We start from the raw sequence: 15,809 nt of genomic DNA on the forward strand, positions 1-15,809 counted from the left end.
CTGGCATCCCATATGGGTGCCGGGTTCTAGTCCCCATTGCTCCTCTTCCAGTCCAGCTCTCTGCTCTGGCCCGGGAAGGCAGTGGAGGATGGCCCAAGGTCTTGGGCCCTGCACCCCCATGGGAGACCAGGAGGAAGCATCTGGCTCCTGGCTTCGGATTGGTGCAGCGCTGACCGTAGTGGCCATTTGGGGAGTGAACCAATGGAAGGAAGACTCTCTCTTTCACTATCTGTAACTCTACCTGTCAAATAAAAATAAAAAAAATAAAACAAAACCAAAGAAAAACAATAAAGCCTTCTGACTGCAGGCGTTAAGAATACTAAGCGAGGTTCCTTTTTTCTATCCAGGCATTATCTCTATCACCGCCTTTGTCAAATGCTAGGACCATTTTCCTTTTACTAAGGATCATTGTACAGGGTATATGTGGAAATGCACAAAGAAAGGCAGATAGCGAAAACGTCAAATTTACACCAATTACAAAAAAACTGATTTGCTCTAGTGACAAGTTTAAAAGGTCACTTCTATGTGCTTCTACCATGTCTGTTTAGTTATTTACTTATCTCTAGTTACCTTTAGTTATTTAGTTATCTTGTTATGACTGTTCTGGAAACTTTTTAGCTATAGAACAGTGAGTAAGCAGTTAAAAGTTCAACTGCTTATTCTTAACTCTGCTCTTAAAATGATAAACAATGAATCTTTGCCAAAATATTTTTTTCATTAAATACAATTAAATACACATTCAGGATTGTCATACTGAGGACTAGAAAAACAAACAGTCCCTGAATGACTTCAGAATGTTAGTGTACGGCACACATATAACCCCTTCAACTTAGGACGGTCACAAATTCCTTTAGCAAACTCTTTGACTTTTAAATACCAACTTGAACACAAAAATGAAGATGTAATACAAAAAGGATCTTTAGAAAGAGTGCAGTGTGGCCACACATGGGGTTCGACTGCCACTCAGAACAAAGTTTAAGTTCTCAGCACATTTAACAAAGACTGTACTTCAAAGCCAATTATTTTCAGAGAATTTCTCAGCGACATCTCAATCACATACTTGAGTTGGCTCCATAAAGCTCATACCGTGATAAAGTAACAGGAAGGAACTTGCCACTCAACTGACGTGAAAACTCAAATTAAATCCTTAAAATAACGTTCCCACTGTATCTCTACCGTCACAATCTCACCCTAAACATTTAAATGCATTGTCATTTCCTTTCCTAGTCACTGTAGAAATATCACTTCTCATAGTGCAAAGCAGCATGTTGACCTAATACCACAGCATCTCTACGAATTTGGCACTGAATATTCTCAAACTTTGTATTTGCAAATTTGTTCAAATATACAACCACTTTGCTTTAAATCTGTCACCCAGTTCTAAGGATGTTTACAATACAAATAAAAGGCCAGCATGATGGTGCAGCAGGTTAAGCTGCCACCTGCAAGGCTGGCATCCCCCTGGTTCGAGCCCCAACCACTCCACTTCTGATCCTGCTCCCTGCTAACGCGCCTAGGAAGGCAGCCAATGATGGTCCAAACACCTGGGCCCCTGCCACCCATCTCGAAACAAGCATGGAGGTCCTGGCTTCAGTCCAACCTAGCCCTGGCTGTTGCTGTCATTTTTAACACTCTTTCAAATAAGTTAATATGTAGTATATATATATATGTATATGTACATATGAGAGATGTATCAGATATTGATACAGTCTGATCATTCAGAAACTACTTTTAGAAATTAATAACTTAGAAACTAATATTTAGAAAGTAAATAATACTGTGATTTTTGTAGATACAAACAGTCAACTACTGGAAACTTGTCTGGCTCCAATTAATTCCGGGGAAAATGTTTGGGTAGCTGTAAGGAAGGCCACGGAGGAAGTGAAACGCTTTGGCCTCGCAGGCCCAAGGCCCGCACCTAGAGCGCAGCAGAGAATGGTGCACGCGTAGCAGGCTGGCTAGTCCAGGATTTGGGTTAACAGCGCAACTGTTTTTTTTTTTGACAGGCAGAGTGGACAGTGAGACAGAGACAGAGACAAAGATCTTCCTTTGCCGTTGGTTCACCCTCCAATGGCCACTATGGCTGGCGCGCTGTTGCCGGCGCACCGCGCTGATCCGAAGCCAGGAGCCAGGTGCTTCTCCTGGTCTCCCATGGGGTGCAGGGCCCAAGGACTTGGGCCATCCTCCACTGCACTCCCCGGCCACAGCAGAGAGCTGGCCTGGAAGAGGGGCAACCGGGACAGAATCCGGCGCCCCGACCGGGACTAGAACCCGGTGTGCCGGCGCCGCAAGGCGGAGGATTAGCCTAGTGAGCCGCGGCGCTGGCCAGACAGCGCAACTATTAACATGGAACAGTCCTCACCCTACAAAGGATATCAGAACCACTACGAATCTCACGTAGACAACAGGCAGCCACAAAGCCAAACCTTTTCTCTGTATCTGACAGGTGGCTGCTTTCACAGCCATTCCACAAAGTTCCACACAAGGCATCCAAACCGAGTTTTCTAGGGTAGTCAGTTCATCAAGAAACAAACCTTTCAAACAGAATCAAATATGATTTGACAGGGCGCTCGGTTTCAACAATTAGGCAATAACAAGGAAAAAGAGTAACTCAACACTAGTTTTAGTAATGAATTAATGGGAAAAAGTCATTGCCTTAAATTGCCTTCGATGTTCAAAAAAATACACCCTTCCCCCAAAAACCCCATAAACAGAACTGTGGGACATTCCGAAAAGTGAAGAGGTACCTCACTGGCCTCAGCCTCACTCAGTTCTAAGCCTGGCGAGGCCCCATTGTTGTTATTACATATCTGACAATAAACAGTAACAGTTTTCGCAGTTCAATTTTACTTGTATCACCAGTTCAATTCTAAACTCCCTCTTTAATTGTGGAAGCTAAGACTCAACTCACCCAAACCAGTAAGATAAGTCACTCTCAGACGTGAACACAGATGTGATGGAACCAACACTCCCAGTTAGTGGAGCAGGCACCCACTCCCTCGTGCACACAAGTGCCATCATGAAGCGTGCACCATGCGCAGTAGTGGAACTCTTCCCAAGACCACTCCCACTCCCAACTGCAACTCTTCCAGAGAGTAAGAAATAGACTTATCTGTTGTTGGGAATGTTCTTGCCAAAGAGGTACAGTTTTCAGCTTCTTTACCTCTGGTATGCTGTTAACCATCAATCCAAACTTTTTGGCTTTGAATAATCTTCCTAGGACTAGTAAGGGACACATCTAGTTCAAATCATGTATCTTTTTAAGCAAACTTACCAAGTTCAACTTGGGGGGGGGGGATACTTGTAAGTTTTCCTGATAACTAATTTCAATTTTTTAGAAGAACAAAAATGCTTTGAAATGGCAAACAATCATCAATATACACACACATTATGCAATTGCCTGTTTATTTAGTGGCACCAGTTTTGCAAACTAGAAATTATTTCTATTTTTCATCTCACATACAATCTGCAACCATTCACAGGCTGAATGCAATTTCTTCAGTGGACTTGAAAACAAAACAAAACAAAACAAAACAAAAGAGTACATTCTTAAAGTGAGAACTGAATTCACATACGTTCTTTGGACCGGGAAAGGGTACATAACGCAAAATATACATTTATGGACTTTCTGTGAGTTTGGATAACATCAACTGCAAAGTGAAGAGTCACTGTGGAGAATTTTGTTACACACCATTTAGGAAAAAAATTCTGCAGCTGTATTAGTCTTACATTTATAGACTTTAACACGTACATGTCTCTCCACTGGAACACTGACACAAATGAAGTGAAACCCAATCAGCTGAGGGGCATGTCATTCAAACAAGGCATTCCGCTACAGACAGCTTGCTGAGTACCTCCAGGGCTGACCAGATGAGAGGAGGATTTCTGTCTCCAAAGTCCCACAAATGGAAATTAAATAAGCTGTAACTGAATACTCAGTTTTGGTAACAAATACAGGTCAGCAACTGTTCTCTTTGTATTTAGGATACTTGGCTGTCCATGGTAGAGCCTAGTTTAACATGCTATAGTAAGTAAACGGTCAACTGCTGATAGTCTGAAATGAATTTTAACATTTAGGGGTGCTCAAATCTTAAAACCTGAGACCTGACAGTTAAACCGCATTATTAGTTAATAAGTATTTATACTGTGGAAGTCAGAAACACCCTGGACACACTCAATTTCCATTTCACCAATTTTCTGAATTTTAAAAGTGGCAAACCTTAGAGAAAAAAAATTATCTTCCAAAATCAGTTCAAATACTACATGTTTTCACCTTTAAGCATTCTCATTTCCTCCCACTACATTCTTTTTCAAGAAGGATCTTCTAGTATGTTCCAGCCAAGCTTCTCTCTCGCTTTGCCTTTTAAAAAGTGAAACAATCCCTTAAAATAGGCTCAAGTTATTTTCATGCCCTTGAAGCACGTTCATGGGTCTGCAGGAAAAAGGAGGACATCTTACATTGCTAAGTACCGGCTGTTCCCCAGGGGAACGAGGAGCCACGGCGATACTGTAAACTTTAGGGAGCCAGGCACAGCACCCGCATTCTCCTGGGTTACAGAGGCGCTAGGCTTTATCAAGCTCAAAGGACCTGTGACCACACAAGGTTGAGAACCACTGCCAAAATGAATTTGCGCCATTCAATGTACCGAATTAGGGTATTTCTAATTCTATAGCTACAAAATCTTTTATACACATCTAACTTACTTCAGAGAGTACCATACAAATGTAAATATTACTAAGTCGTCTTTTACTAGACTATGTAAAAGGAAAGGAAAAACTCTAAACATTTTTCCTAAACATGTAGTCAGTGAGAAAGCCATTAGTAGAAAACTGGGTTTTGGAGCGATGAAAAGAACTGAAAGGTTGGGTTTTACAATGAAGAAATGATGCATTTCCTTATTTCAGTTGTTTCTATGTTGAAGAATCAGTAACTTTTATCATTATCTTCCTGGAAAAATCAAACTGTATGAGCAGTAAAGGTTGATTCTTGCTGGTTTATGTGATACAACAGCTCACTAAAATGTATAGCCAGGTCCACGAAAGCCCCTCCTGTGGCTTTTACAAAGAATTAAAGAGTACCCCTGCAGTCCCCCCTCACTGGCACTCCACGCTCCTCCTCCAAGTGTGCTTACTTCCAGCCCAGTTTAACCTAGTATTTGTCGACACTGATGAGGTAACTCACTAAGCTTTCTTGATCAAGAAAATGGAATTGGGTCGTTCAGTCTGAAAAAGAGAACACCAAGAAGGAAGTAGAGGAAGTGAGGGCAACAGCTCATGCAGATAAAGAAAAAATCAGCATCTCATGGCAACTGAGCCCATGTCTGAGCTGAGTCCTTCCACTGAGCACTCCTACCTGCTAGTGACGTAAACAGGACACCACACGGAGGCCACTAGGTTAACACGAAGAACTGGTAAAAGGCCAAAAATTTGGGTGGAGGTGAATCAAAGTGGAAATGTCACTTGACAAGGAAGTAGGGCCCGTGTCTCGTTATTTCTGGAGAGCATTCTATCAGTAATAACTAAGCACTACGCTTCACCAACAGACACTATTTTGACCAAACAGTACAGTATTACACATTTAGAAAATGTATTCTTAATGTATTTCAAGCATATTCTGAAGTAATATAAAATTTAAAAATAAACCAAAACATATGGCACATTATTAAAGGAAATAAAGTAAAATCAGGCATTTAAAACCTTCAACTATAAAGACTTCCTAATGCCTAAAAGAAAAACAAGCTAGAAGACTAGATCATTCTATTGAAAAAATGGTCATGTCACCGGTAGTATCGGAAAGCAAAAATATACGAAACTCTTTAAGGCTCCTTTCCAAAGAAAACCTCAAATGAGAAACAGTCATGTACTGAAATATTTACCTACCTAATAACCAAAGCCTAATACTGTAAAATCAGCAAAGTTTAGACTAAAGTACATATCACGAAATTCAAAATTCAGCAAAATTGGAAAGACCAGTACTCCTTTTCATCAGTTCTTTCAGAAATCACAAGTAGGATTCCCAGATGAATCCGCCCAGTAAAGATGGGCAGTCAAATGACCTTCAGATACTAAAACCCAGTCATCATCTGACTGATATGGATATTAACACTGGCAGTGTGCTATAAAGAGCAGAGTTTTACTGAATACCAATTTAGCTACACACACACACACACACACACACACACACATACACACGCATGCACAAGTATTTTTTAATGCTTTAAACTCAAGCACCTCCTATTTCCAGGGTTGGAGAATTCTAAGGAATACGTTACACCTATTTCTCTGACTTCTGTTGTCAGCAGGAATAGCAAACAACATGCATTCATAATCAAGCACACAGAATGGACTTAAGCCTTGCCTCGTCAATTCAATTTTATTCTTACACCAAGCAAAACTTTCTTCAGAATGTAATTTTTAACTCTGGGAAAAGAAAACAGAACAAAAGCATTTCCAGATGAACAGAGGAAAAAAGAATGAGCTGTTTAGGCAGGGAACTGCCCTGTTCAGGAAAGTTCCTGGTAGACAGTAGGTGGGCAATTTCTTTTTAAATCAGCCATCCAGTTACAATATTAACATAGACTAGATTGCAAATTCTTACCAAATGTAAACTCCTTGAAAGCAAGAATCTAGTCATCTCCTTACAGCCCCAAGGTGCTTAGCCTAGAACAGTGCTTTGCAATTAACACTCAAAAACAAGACAACTAAAAACCATTTTGTGGCAAAACAGTGTTATTAGCTGGATTAATCTATGATCAAATGAATGATCACTAAAAGTACTGCTGTAATTCAGAATATGGGAATTACAGAAACGATTTATTCTGTAATCCAAATTTCTTAATGTTAGGAAGTTAGTATAAAAAATTACATCGCTGGAGCAGCTGCATAGTAGTCTAGAAGCAAGTTAATGACTATAACTAAAAATATGTTTGAGACAGTTCTAAAGCTGAATAAGAAAAGTACCACCTTGATTTGTCAGAGTTAATTCTTATATTGAGAACTTCTCTGTTATCTCTAAAAGTATATTCTAAGAAACTGGAAATTAGGAGAGCTTACCTTTTTAAGATAGTAAGAGATAGATCAGTGAAACTGTTCATGTTAGGGCAACAAGTGCCTACTATGTAAAACTGAATTTCCCATTAAAAGCAGCAAATTGGGTTCACCCTAATAAGAGATTTAAAGGACAGTGTATTTTTAATACTCTATTATCATCATTCAAGAACTCTTTCCCTCCAAAGTAAGGAACACAGAACACATCAAACAATTTTGAGGCATTTTCCTGAGATGCTAAGTAGCATAAAAAAAGTAGGGTCAAGAACTGAAGTGGTACAAAAATGAAGTGCACAATACAGGTGCAAAAGTGCGTTTTACCAGTGTGGTTGGTTTCCCACCATCACCATCGCCTCCAGGCACCAGATCGTGGTCTGCTTGTTAGAACGCATTTCCCTCCCTCCGTGTTTTCACAAGGGAAAATCCCCACCTCCTGGGGCAGTGCTGACTCACGTGGAAAAGACATCATCTTCTAGCTCACACTCAGACGTGGTCTTCTCTCATTTCCACGCTTAGTTTTAGTACTAGTAATTTTAACAGAGGGATACTGTAGTAGCTTGTTTGGTTTAAAGACTCTCAAATAAGAAAAACCCCTACATATGCTGTTAACCGAATGAAATACAGGTTTCTGTCAGATTTCACTTGTGACTTAAGTTTTGCATTCCAAGAGTACACAGCCCAGTTCAAGACTGTAAAATTTCTGGGACTAAAAACTTCAGATTACTTTCAAAATGAAGGACCTGACTTATTGTACTAGTACATCTGGTAATCAATCTATGCTAGAAGCAATGGTGTCCATGAAATGCACACTTAGATGCTTGCAAAGCCGTAATGAGAACGTTATCACACTTTGCACTCTACCACAGAGCTAGACATTAAGCATTTACTGTATGTAAGGAATTACAGAGGTAATTCCAACTGTTATGAATTTCTAAATTTAAATAGTACTTCAGTTTTTCTTCATTCATGCTGGATTCAGATATAAATTAAACACAATTAAGTTACATTTAATCACCTCACAAATGAGAGGGATAATGAAAAGATTTTGCTGGTATGAAACTACTTAAATCAGAGACATTTCACATTACTCTTCCCACTACTCCCCTAACTTTACATTAGTTTTAAGGCTATATATACAAATATGTATATCTCCAAGTTAGGGAAAAAAATATATAACAAAATGGATTATACTAGTTTTTTTTACACAAGGTTTTTTGATTTTGTATTCAAAGTTATATTTTACTCTTCTATTTTATTAGTTTTCTAGTGGGGAATCTGCCTACTGAATGAGTAAATTACATGGTGATAAATACAATACTCACCCTAAGGAGACAAAAATACAGAAGGGCACAGACAGCAGTCTTTTCAATGTGACAGATTTTAAAACTCACTTTCACATATGCTTAACCAGAAGGATTTAAGCCTAAATAAATTAGGTTATTTTATTTCTACAATTCCTTAAGTTTTGAAAGTTATTTTAAAGGCCAACAGCTAAATATTATCAACATGCTATAATTCAAGTTACAAATACATCGTAACCACTTGGATTCTAAAGACATGGGCCAATTAAAAATCACAGGCAAACACACACTCACACACTCACACTCACACACACCTACCATAGAGTGTTAGGCTGTGGAACTTTGACAATTATTTTAATTAAACAGTAGGCAAAGTCAAGCTGATGCACATCTTAATGAAAAACAAGCAGCCCAAAAGAAACTTAGTTAAAAAAATAGATTAAGGAACAACAGAGACTTAAATCTTCTAGTCTTTCTAACAGAACAGAAACAGTTCCATCTATGCCTTGAATAACAGTATCATCCAATTAAAAGAGACTACCAACTGTCCCTATGAGAAAATTTCATTTACAATGGCACTGGGTATTTTAAAAGGCAGGGGTACAAGAGGAATTACACATACATGATTAAACTTCTTGTTTGTTAAATCAAGCTTTATTGATAAAATGGAATTCAGAGTATCTTACTAGGACAGCAGCAGGCCCAGCCAATCATGATAGCAAAAATATGGCAGTCTCCTCCTCTATGTAGGAAGCTGCTGCTTATCAATTAGTAATTAAATGTAAGGACTTGTAAAAGAGGTGCAAAGAATCAAGGCGTTTGAGCCTCAAGATTGATGTTCTTATGAATATACTGTATTACCTGCAATACTCATGGCAACAAGGAGAGAACATTCGGAAAGACAGTTAAATGAAGGGAATGGCTGTATCAGTGGCGCCAATCCTCCCACCAAGAACATTAAGATGGTTTCCAGCAACTCCTTGGATGTCCAATTTTGTAATTATTCCCCATAATCACGCGCATATTTGAGTGTCTAGCTGACACGGCTGCTGCTCTCCCTGTCCCAACCCCAAGTCCAAACATAACATGACTTGAAAGGGTTATGTATCTGTTGCTTCACACAACAAGCCAAACATATCTTTTAACTTTGATAGTGATTTAAAGCAGTTCATAATTAAATATGAGCATTTTGTACACGGACAATTACACTTTACAAAAAAACAAAATCATACAACAAAAATTGCTGGAGTCTGATTTACAACATGAATTATGGTTGAAATCACGTTTACATAAGTCTCAAATTTACAAAAAAAAAATCAGTTCTGGGCTAGCTGTTGTACTGCTGAAGTTCTCTGGTGTAATCTCTCTCACCCACGTCATATCCCCTTCCTTAGAGTTGAGGATGGATGTTAAAAGGTTCAAGCTGTACTCTCCTTTGGAGGTGAAGGTAAACTCCATGGCTAGATGAGCAGTTTTACCACATATCATCAGTTGATGTAGAGTCCTTTATAAAAGGAAACAAACAAAACAAGGAACTAAATTAAAGCTTAGAGGTGCTAAAACTACTTTCTGGATAATGCAGAGAGATAAAGGTTTTGTAAAACTGACTTTTAGCATATAAATGTTCATCTTAAAGTATACAAATATGTATGTATGTATTATCAATAATCTATTCCAAGAACTGTTAACTCTGTTTTATGTTTGGAAAATGTGGAATGAGGTTACGTGAGGTTTAACAAATGTTATCACTGAATCAGTAACACTATATAATATAGAATACAAAGAATATTTTCTTTGATAAACTCAGTCCGTTTTTAGAACACAACTTTCATAAACTTTTAATGCATTAGAAGAGACTAAGACCTTAAGTAATACAAAATTTGGGAAAGCTTCATAATGCAATACATAAAACACTTGAGCTGTGCCCAAATGATTTTAAATGACCACTTCTCTATAAACATCACACTACAAACAGACTTGCGACAGAAAACTTGCTTGGAGAATATGGCATTCTAATGTCATATAAACAGTGCTCCCTACTTTAATATTTAAATGAGATCTGCATGCTACTTCAGGATTCTAGACAAAGTATTTCCAGCCACAAAAACCATTTAGTGGACATGGATATTCTGCAGTTCTGCTGTGGCGGCTCACAAAACCTAGAACAATCTCAGATTCTGAGCACACATATTATTCCCACGACAACAAAAACAGACCATCAGGTGAAGACAAACGTTCTGAAGGAGACTGCTTGTGGAAGCTTTGAAAAACCAGAATAATTCAAATGGACTTTCTTCGGTTTCGAGAGAGGTGGCCACTCACCATGATTATGTCCTCAATCACTAGAACTGTGGTGCAGGCAGAGATCAGAGCAAGCAGAGTTCAGAGCAATCAGTCAGGGGTATGTGTGAGAGAATGGGTGCAGTGAACAGCTCTGCAAAAACAGGTAGGAAGGATATGCATTTAGAGTGGAGGGGAGGGAAAGCAGAGGGAGCTAAAACGCTACTTACAGTGTCATCATTTTTGTAAGGATTCAGTCTATTGTAAACGGCTTCAATTACATTCCGCCTAAATAAAAAAAAAGCAGGAAATTAATTTTTTTGAAAAAGTACATAGTGCTTAATTACTCACAGCCAGGTGTTCATCAAAACTTCAAAAACAATCATATACTTAGAAATTATTTTAGTTCTGTTTCTTACGTTCAATAAGGGAACCTCACTTTAAGATATCTGGGCTCCAATATTAAAGTAGAGGTGAATTTACTCTACAATGTAACATTCTATCAACCCAGTTAATAGAAGACAAAAGTCACGGTTTGAAAAGAAAAGCAGTCTGACCTGGTCTACTCAGATTGGCAATAGCTTAAGTGGTTGTGAGTCAGCACTGGTAAGGAATGCCATTCTTACAATGTAATACTAACATATACTTAGTAGTCAGGAGATGAATCTTAGTTTTGAAGAAGTAACTTCAATGGCTAATGTAGTAAAATAATTCAGACAATTTAAGTTTTTGCTTTTTAAAATGCCCCTTGAAAGGTGCTTGTAAAAAAGAAATATCAAATATGGCATTTCCATGACAACCTAGGAATTTTTTTGAATAATATGTAAAAATCCATAGTAGCATGTATAAGTTATAGCTTCTCTCATTACAAAATTGATTTGAAGCAATTTTATAGCCAGCCATTATGCAGGACATATGGGAAAGAAAAGTTTCCCCAAAATAAAAGCTTCAAACAAGAACTTTTATAATCATTATGTAGTGAAATGATTAAAAAGAATATGGCATAGTCACAAGACACAGTGGAGAATCAAGGAAATAAAAATAACACATCTCTTATAAGTCAATTATATGAGTATTTGAGGTAAAAATGTTTTAAGACTTGAATGATAAAATTGCTTGATTTCTCCACTGTAGTATGTGTAAAGCTGTCAGCTTAATATTTAACACAAATTAGTCCAGTTCCATGAACTAAAGTGGAAAGAGAAAAAGGCAAAAAATGTGTTCTCCTATCTCTCCTGACACCAACTGTAACCAAAGAGCAACCAGCAACCAGGAACACTGGGAAAGTTAGAGATCCAGGAACATGGCTCAGATGGATGAAGGCAATCTGCAGTGTTGGGTTATGCAGATTGACAAGCTTATAAACCTGCTACTAAGACTCGGACTTTGGTATATGTAGTTTAAAAAAATTCTTTCACTCTGTTATCTCATTTATGCTGCGTGAGGCAATCAATGTCACCCAAGTTTCCACCAAAGCTAACTCTCAGTACGGGTCCTTACAGGCACTGGTATTCTGCTACCTAAACAAGGATCACACCCTAATACTAAAAGAACACAGAAATCACAGCTTAAATATTTTGAAGATGCAGACAGCTGCATCACTTTAGAAATTAGGGGTGCACACACACTTGATCACACACACACACACACCGTTTCCACACCCTAACACGGAATGTCCGAGTGCACAGAGCGGGACTTACTTGCTGGCCAGTTCGCCCCCTGGAGGGAGGCTGGGGATGTTCTCGCTGGCTAATGTGCGCATCACGTGGACTAAGTCCGGGACGCCTTCCCCCTGCTTCTTTAGGATTTCTGGGGATCAGAAGTACTTTTTTTGTAAGTGTTATCCAGATTAAATTTTTTAAAAACTGAAACAAAGATAACCTAGGTTTTTAAAGATGGCATTTACCACATCTGAGATTTTCTAGACTGGCATCATTAAAACAACAAACAACAATAATAAAGTCCCCAGGTTGACCTTTGAAAATTTTTGACAAATGGATGTAGAAAAAGACACAAAAGATGAACTTCAATGAATGAAAATAAGATAAAAATGTAGAAAGAAAAAACATGTCATGTTAAATTGATGCGTTACAAAATCAGGAACACGAATGTATACATGAGAACATCCTTCTTAAGATGTCAACTAGTTACTTCGGAGGAGATAACTCCTTTCTTTAGACTGGAGACATGTTTCCTGAATTTTACCCTGTAAAATACACCGCACTGATTAAAAAAATAAAAATAAAAAAAAGGAAACAATTTCAAGATTTGAAAAAAATAACTTTTTCTAAGTATAAGGGAATTTATTGATTACATACTAACACAAATCATTTTCACATTTATATTTGCCAAACAGTACTTAAGTAACATGCACACAAATTAAGTTATACACTGGAACTCCACTCTCGGCTCAATTTTCCTCTAAAGTATCTTTAAACAGTATATAGATATATAATACCATTTCCTTTGTTGATTACTTGAGTCAAGCCTTAAATGTAAAAGGTCTAAATTTTTAACAAAGTGTTTAAAAACAGGACGATCTGATAACCATACAACTGCATTTAAAAGAATTAATGTCCAAAAAACCAGCTATCAAATGGGTACAGCAATACACCCTGAATGTTGCCACAATCTGTTATTCCTATCACAGAATATAAAAAATTATAACCAAAGATCCTTACAAAGAACTCTAAAGCTATTCACTTCCAAGTACAAAAATTCTTCATGTGGGGGTTTTAGCAAATTCAAGCCAAAGATATTCAGTAAATTATGTGTTCAAGTTTTGTTTTTCAATGTTTATATTAAGAAATGGCATTTTCTTTGTCATCAATGGGGCCAGAAATGATCATTCTAGTTCTCAATTTGTAAATACTTTGGAAAATAACAATGCATACGAAGATCTTTCATCCTCTGATCAAGCTTCAAAATGTGATTTCATCATATTAAAAGACACATATTGAAAGACAGACATTGCTACCCATGATATTTCGTTAAAGGTTCAATTTCTCTTTTAAGAATAAAGACCAAATTCACCATCTAGTAGTTTTTGCCTTTAAAAAAAAACAAAAAAAAACCAAAAAAACAAAACCAGTCTTAAATCTGAACAAAAACCAAGGATCTCAGGTTGGGTTTGCCAAGTTCCTTTATTGTGGAGCATAGTTATTCTACATGGTTCTAGTGCTGGAATCTAATGTACAAAAATAAAGGGATTTGATGTTTACCTAAACTGCACAATTTCACAATCTAAAACTATAAAACACTTAACATACAGTCTATTGCTAAGCCAATACAATTATTTGGATAGGTAACTACATACAATAGAAATGAACACTGATGATAAATTCAATTGATGATGGTTTCAGGTCTAAAAAAACATTACCTTGAATTCTCTATATTTGATGTATCTTACATCTTTGTTAAAATATAAATTAGGATATTTTAACTGTGAGAAAATTACAAGAAACCAAATCCTTTAAAAAAAAATAACGTAAAGCTTTAAAAACTTCGTAAGGGACAATCCATTTAAACTATCTGAACATTAACACTAAACTAGACTTGCTTCCTTATGCTTTGAAAAAGAAAATTATTTTTAAGAAATATTCCTTTAATTCTCTTGGACTATATATTTTAATTAGAATGCAAAAAGACTGAACGCTTTTTATAAAGAATATATAGGTATAGAATATCCATGTTTCACATACATATATACAAACACATTCTGCTCTCCCTCCCCCTCTACCAGGTATGAGGGATTCTTCCCGGGTATGTAAAAATTAGCAACTTTAAAGCTCAGGTAGTCAGCAGCAAAAATTTTAAAAATATATGCATAAGTATAATCTTAAATTGGTTTAGAAGGCCCACAAACCTAGTATGGTTTAAATTACAGGCTGAATCTTTTACACCCACAGACAGCAGGAGAAAGAGCTGAAAAGCCTTTGTCCTCTTCTACAATGTGGACAGAGAAGCCAAAAATGTTCAAAGCAAACAAAATGAGGTCTGATGGGTCACAGTAATTTACTGAAGGCATTTATTTACAGAAAGGAGGGGGGAGAAGAGGTTTTGGTGCCTGTTTTAGAAGCTGAATGCAGTATTTTTCACTTATGACACACACCAACTTTTATAATGCAAACAGTTACATTCTTCCTATGTTTTTAAATGCAGTTTTAATTGATAAAATATTTATTCTCTAGTTGCAGTCTCATCAAATCTATCTGAGTAAAGAATACCTTATTTCACTTACACAATAATCTCTAATTGAATGGTACAGGCACAATAACACTTAAACATATCAAAAATACTGATTATTAATGTAAACTCTGTTCAGGTGGCAACTCTTGCTTCATAATATAAAACTTAATAGTGTAACAAAATTATGGAAAATATTTCATAATTCCATCAGAATCTTACTTTAATGAGAAAAGTAGCAATTCATTTCTAAAATTTGATACCATTTCATAGTAAAAATAATGAAGTACTTATTTCTTTAAACCAATATCAAAACATGTACTCCCAAGTTACTTTAAAGTGTCAATACATTAAATATCATCTTATCTCTATACATATTATTCTTGGGGTTTCCTAATTTTCTACTAATTGGCAGTTATAACTAATGACTTTGTAGCAATCTAATTTTTTAACTTTATTGTCTACAGATAACTTCTACTGAAATGATTAATTTAAAATATAAAAATACCAAGACCTTTGATAATAGTAAGAAAACACTCATTGAATAGTACATCCAATGAATGAAATGCTAAATACTACAGACACTATTAGACATATCACTATCAAGTAGGGGAGGGCAATAAAAATAAAATAGCAGCTTCAGACAGTACTGAAAATAAAAACCAATCATGATTGCAATATCACACTGATTATGACTGATATCAAACAGTAAAAAGGGAGGAAAACAACTCAAAGTACATACTGATTGTAACAATGCAGGCACAGTGGGGAATGTACTAGGTCAGTGCTTGCACGCTCTTCAAGGTCTTTAACACGCAAATTAACGACAGCAGGAGCCCAAAATGCATTTTAACACTGTTAAAGTTTTTCTCCTTACAGGGACTACATAATCTATATACTTATTACATATATGCAGTAAACTGATATTAACTGGGCAGACTTCAAGTTTCTATCAAGTAGGAGCTGCATGAAACATCATTCAAACTTTTTCAGATA

The 15,809-nt window shown here is 36.9% G+C and overlaps 1 protein-coding gene across 6 annotated transcripts in view; it reads right to left on the minus strand.

Moving 5' to 3' along the window:
• Positions 1-6,354: 6,354 nt before the first annotated feature.
• PPM1A (protein phosphatase, Mg2+/Mn2+ dependent 1A) overlaps positions 6,355-15,809 on the minus strand; it is a 50,367-nt gene continuing 40,912 nt past the window's right edge. For 3 of the 6 annotated variants that reach the window (XR_016226397.1, XR_016226396.1, XR_016226398.1), the window contains 4 exons: positions 12,329-12,437; positions 10,859-10,916; positions 10,671-10,782; positions 6,355-9,852 (listed from right to left, as the gene is read on the minus strand). Coding sequence is in view for 3 of the 6 variants with exons in the window: in XM_070065028.2 (XP_069921129.1) it covers positions 9,823-9,852; positions 10,859-10,916; positions 12,329-12,437 (197 nt within the window). In the remaining 3 variants the exon portion in view is untranslated. The remainder of the gene's footprint in view (positions 9,853-10,670; positions 10,783-10,858; positions 10,917-12,328; positions 12,438-15,809) is intronic. The other 3 variants (XM_070065028.2, XM_070065029.2, NM_001082698.1) reach the window with 2 other exon arrangements.

This window comes from Oryctolagus cuniculus, chromosome 20 (genome assembly GCF_051225735.1).
Source record: "Oryctolagus cuniculus isolate XC-2025 breed Fujian yellow rabbit chromosome 20, ASM5122573v1, whole genome shotgun sequence".
In the NCBI taxonomy this organism is placed as follows: Eukaryota; Metazoa; Chordata; class Mammalia; order Lagomorpha; family Leporidae; genus Oryctolagus; species Oryctolagus cuniculus.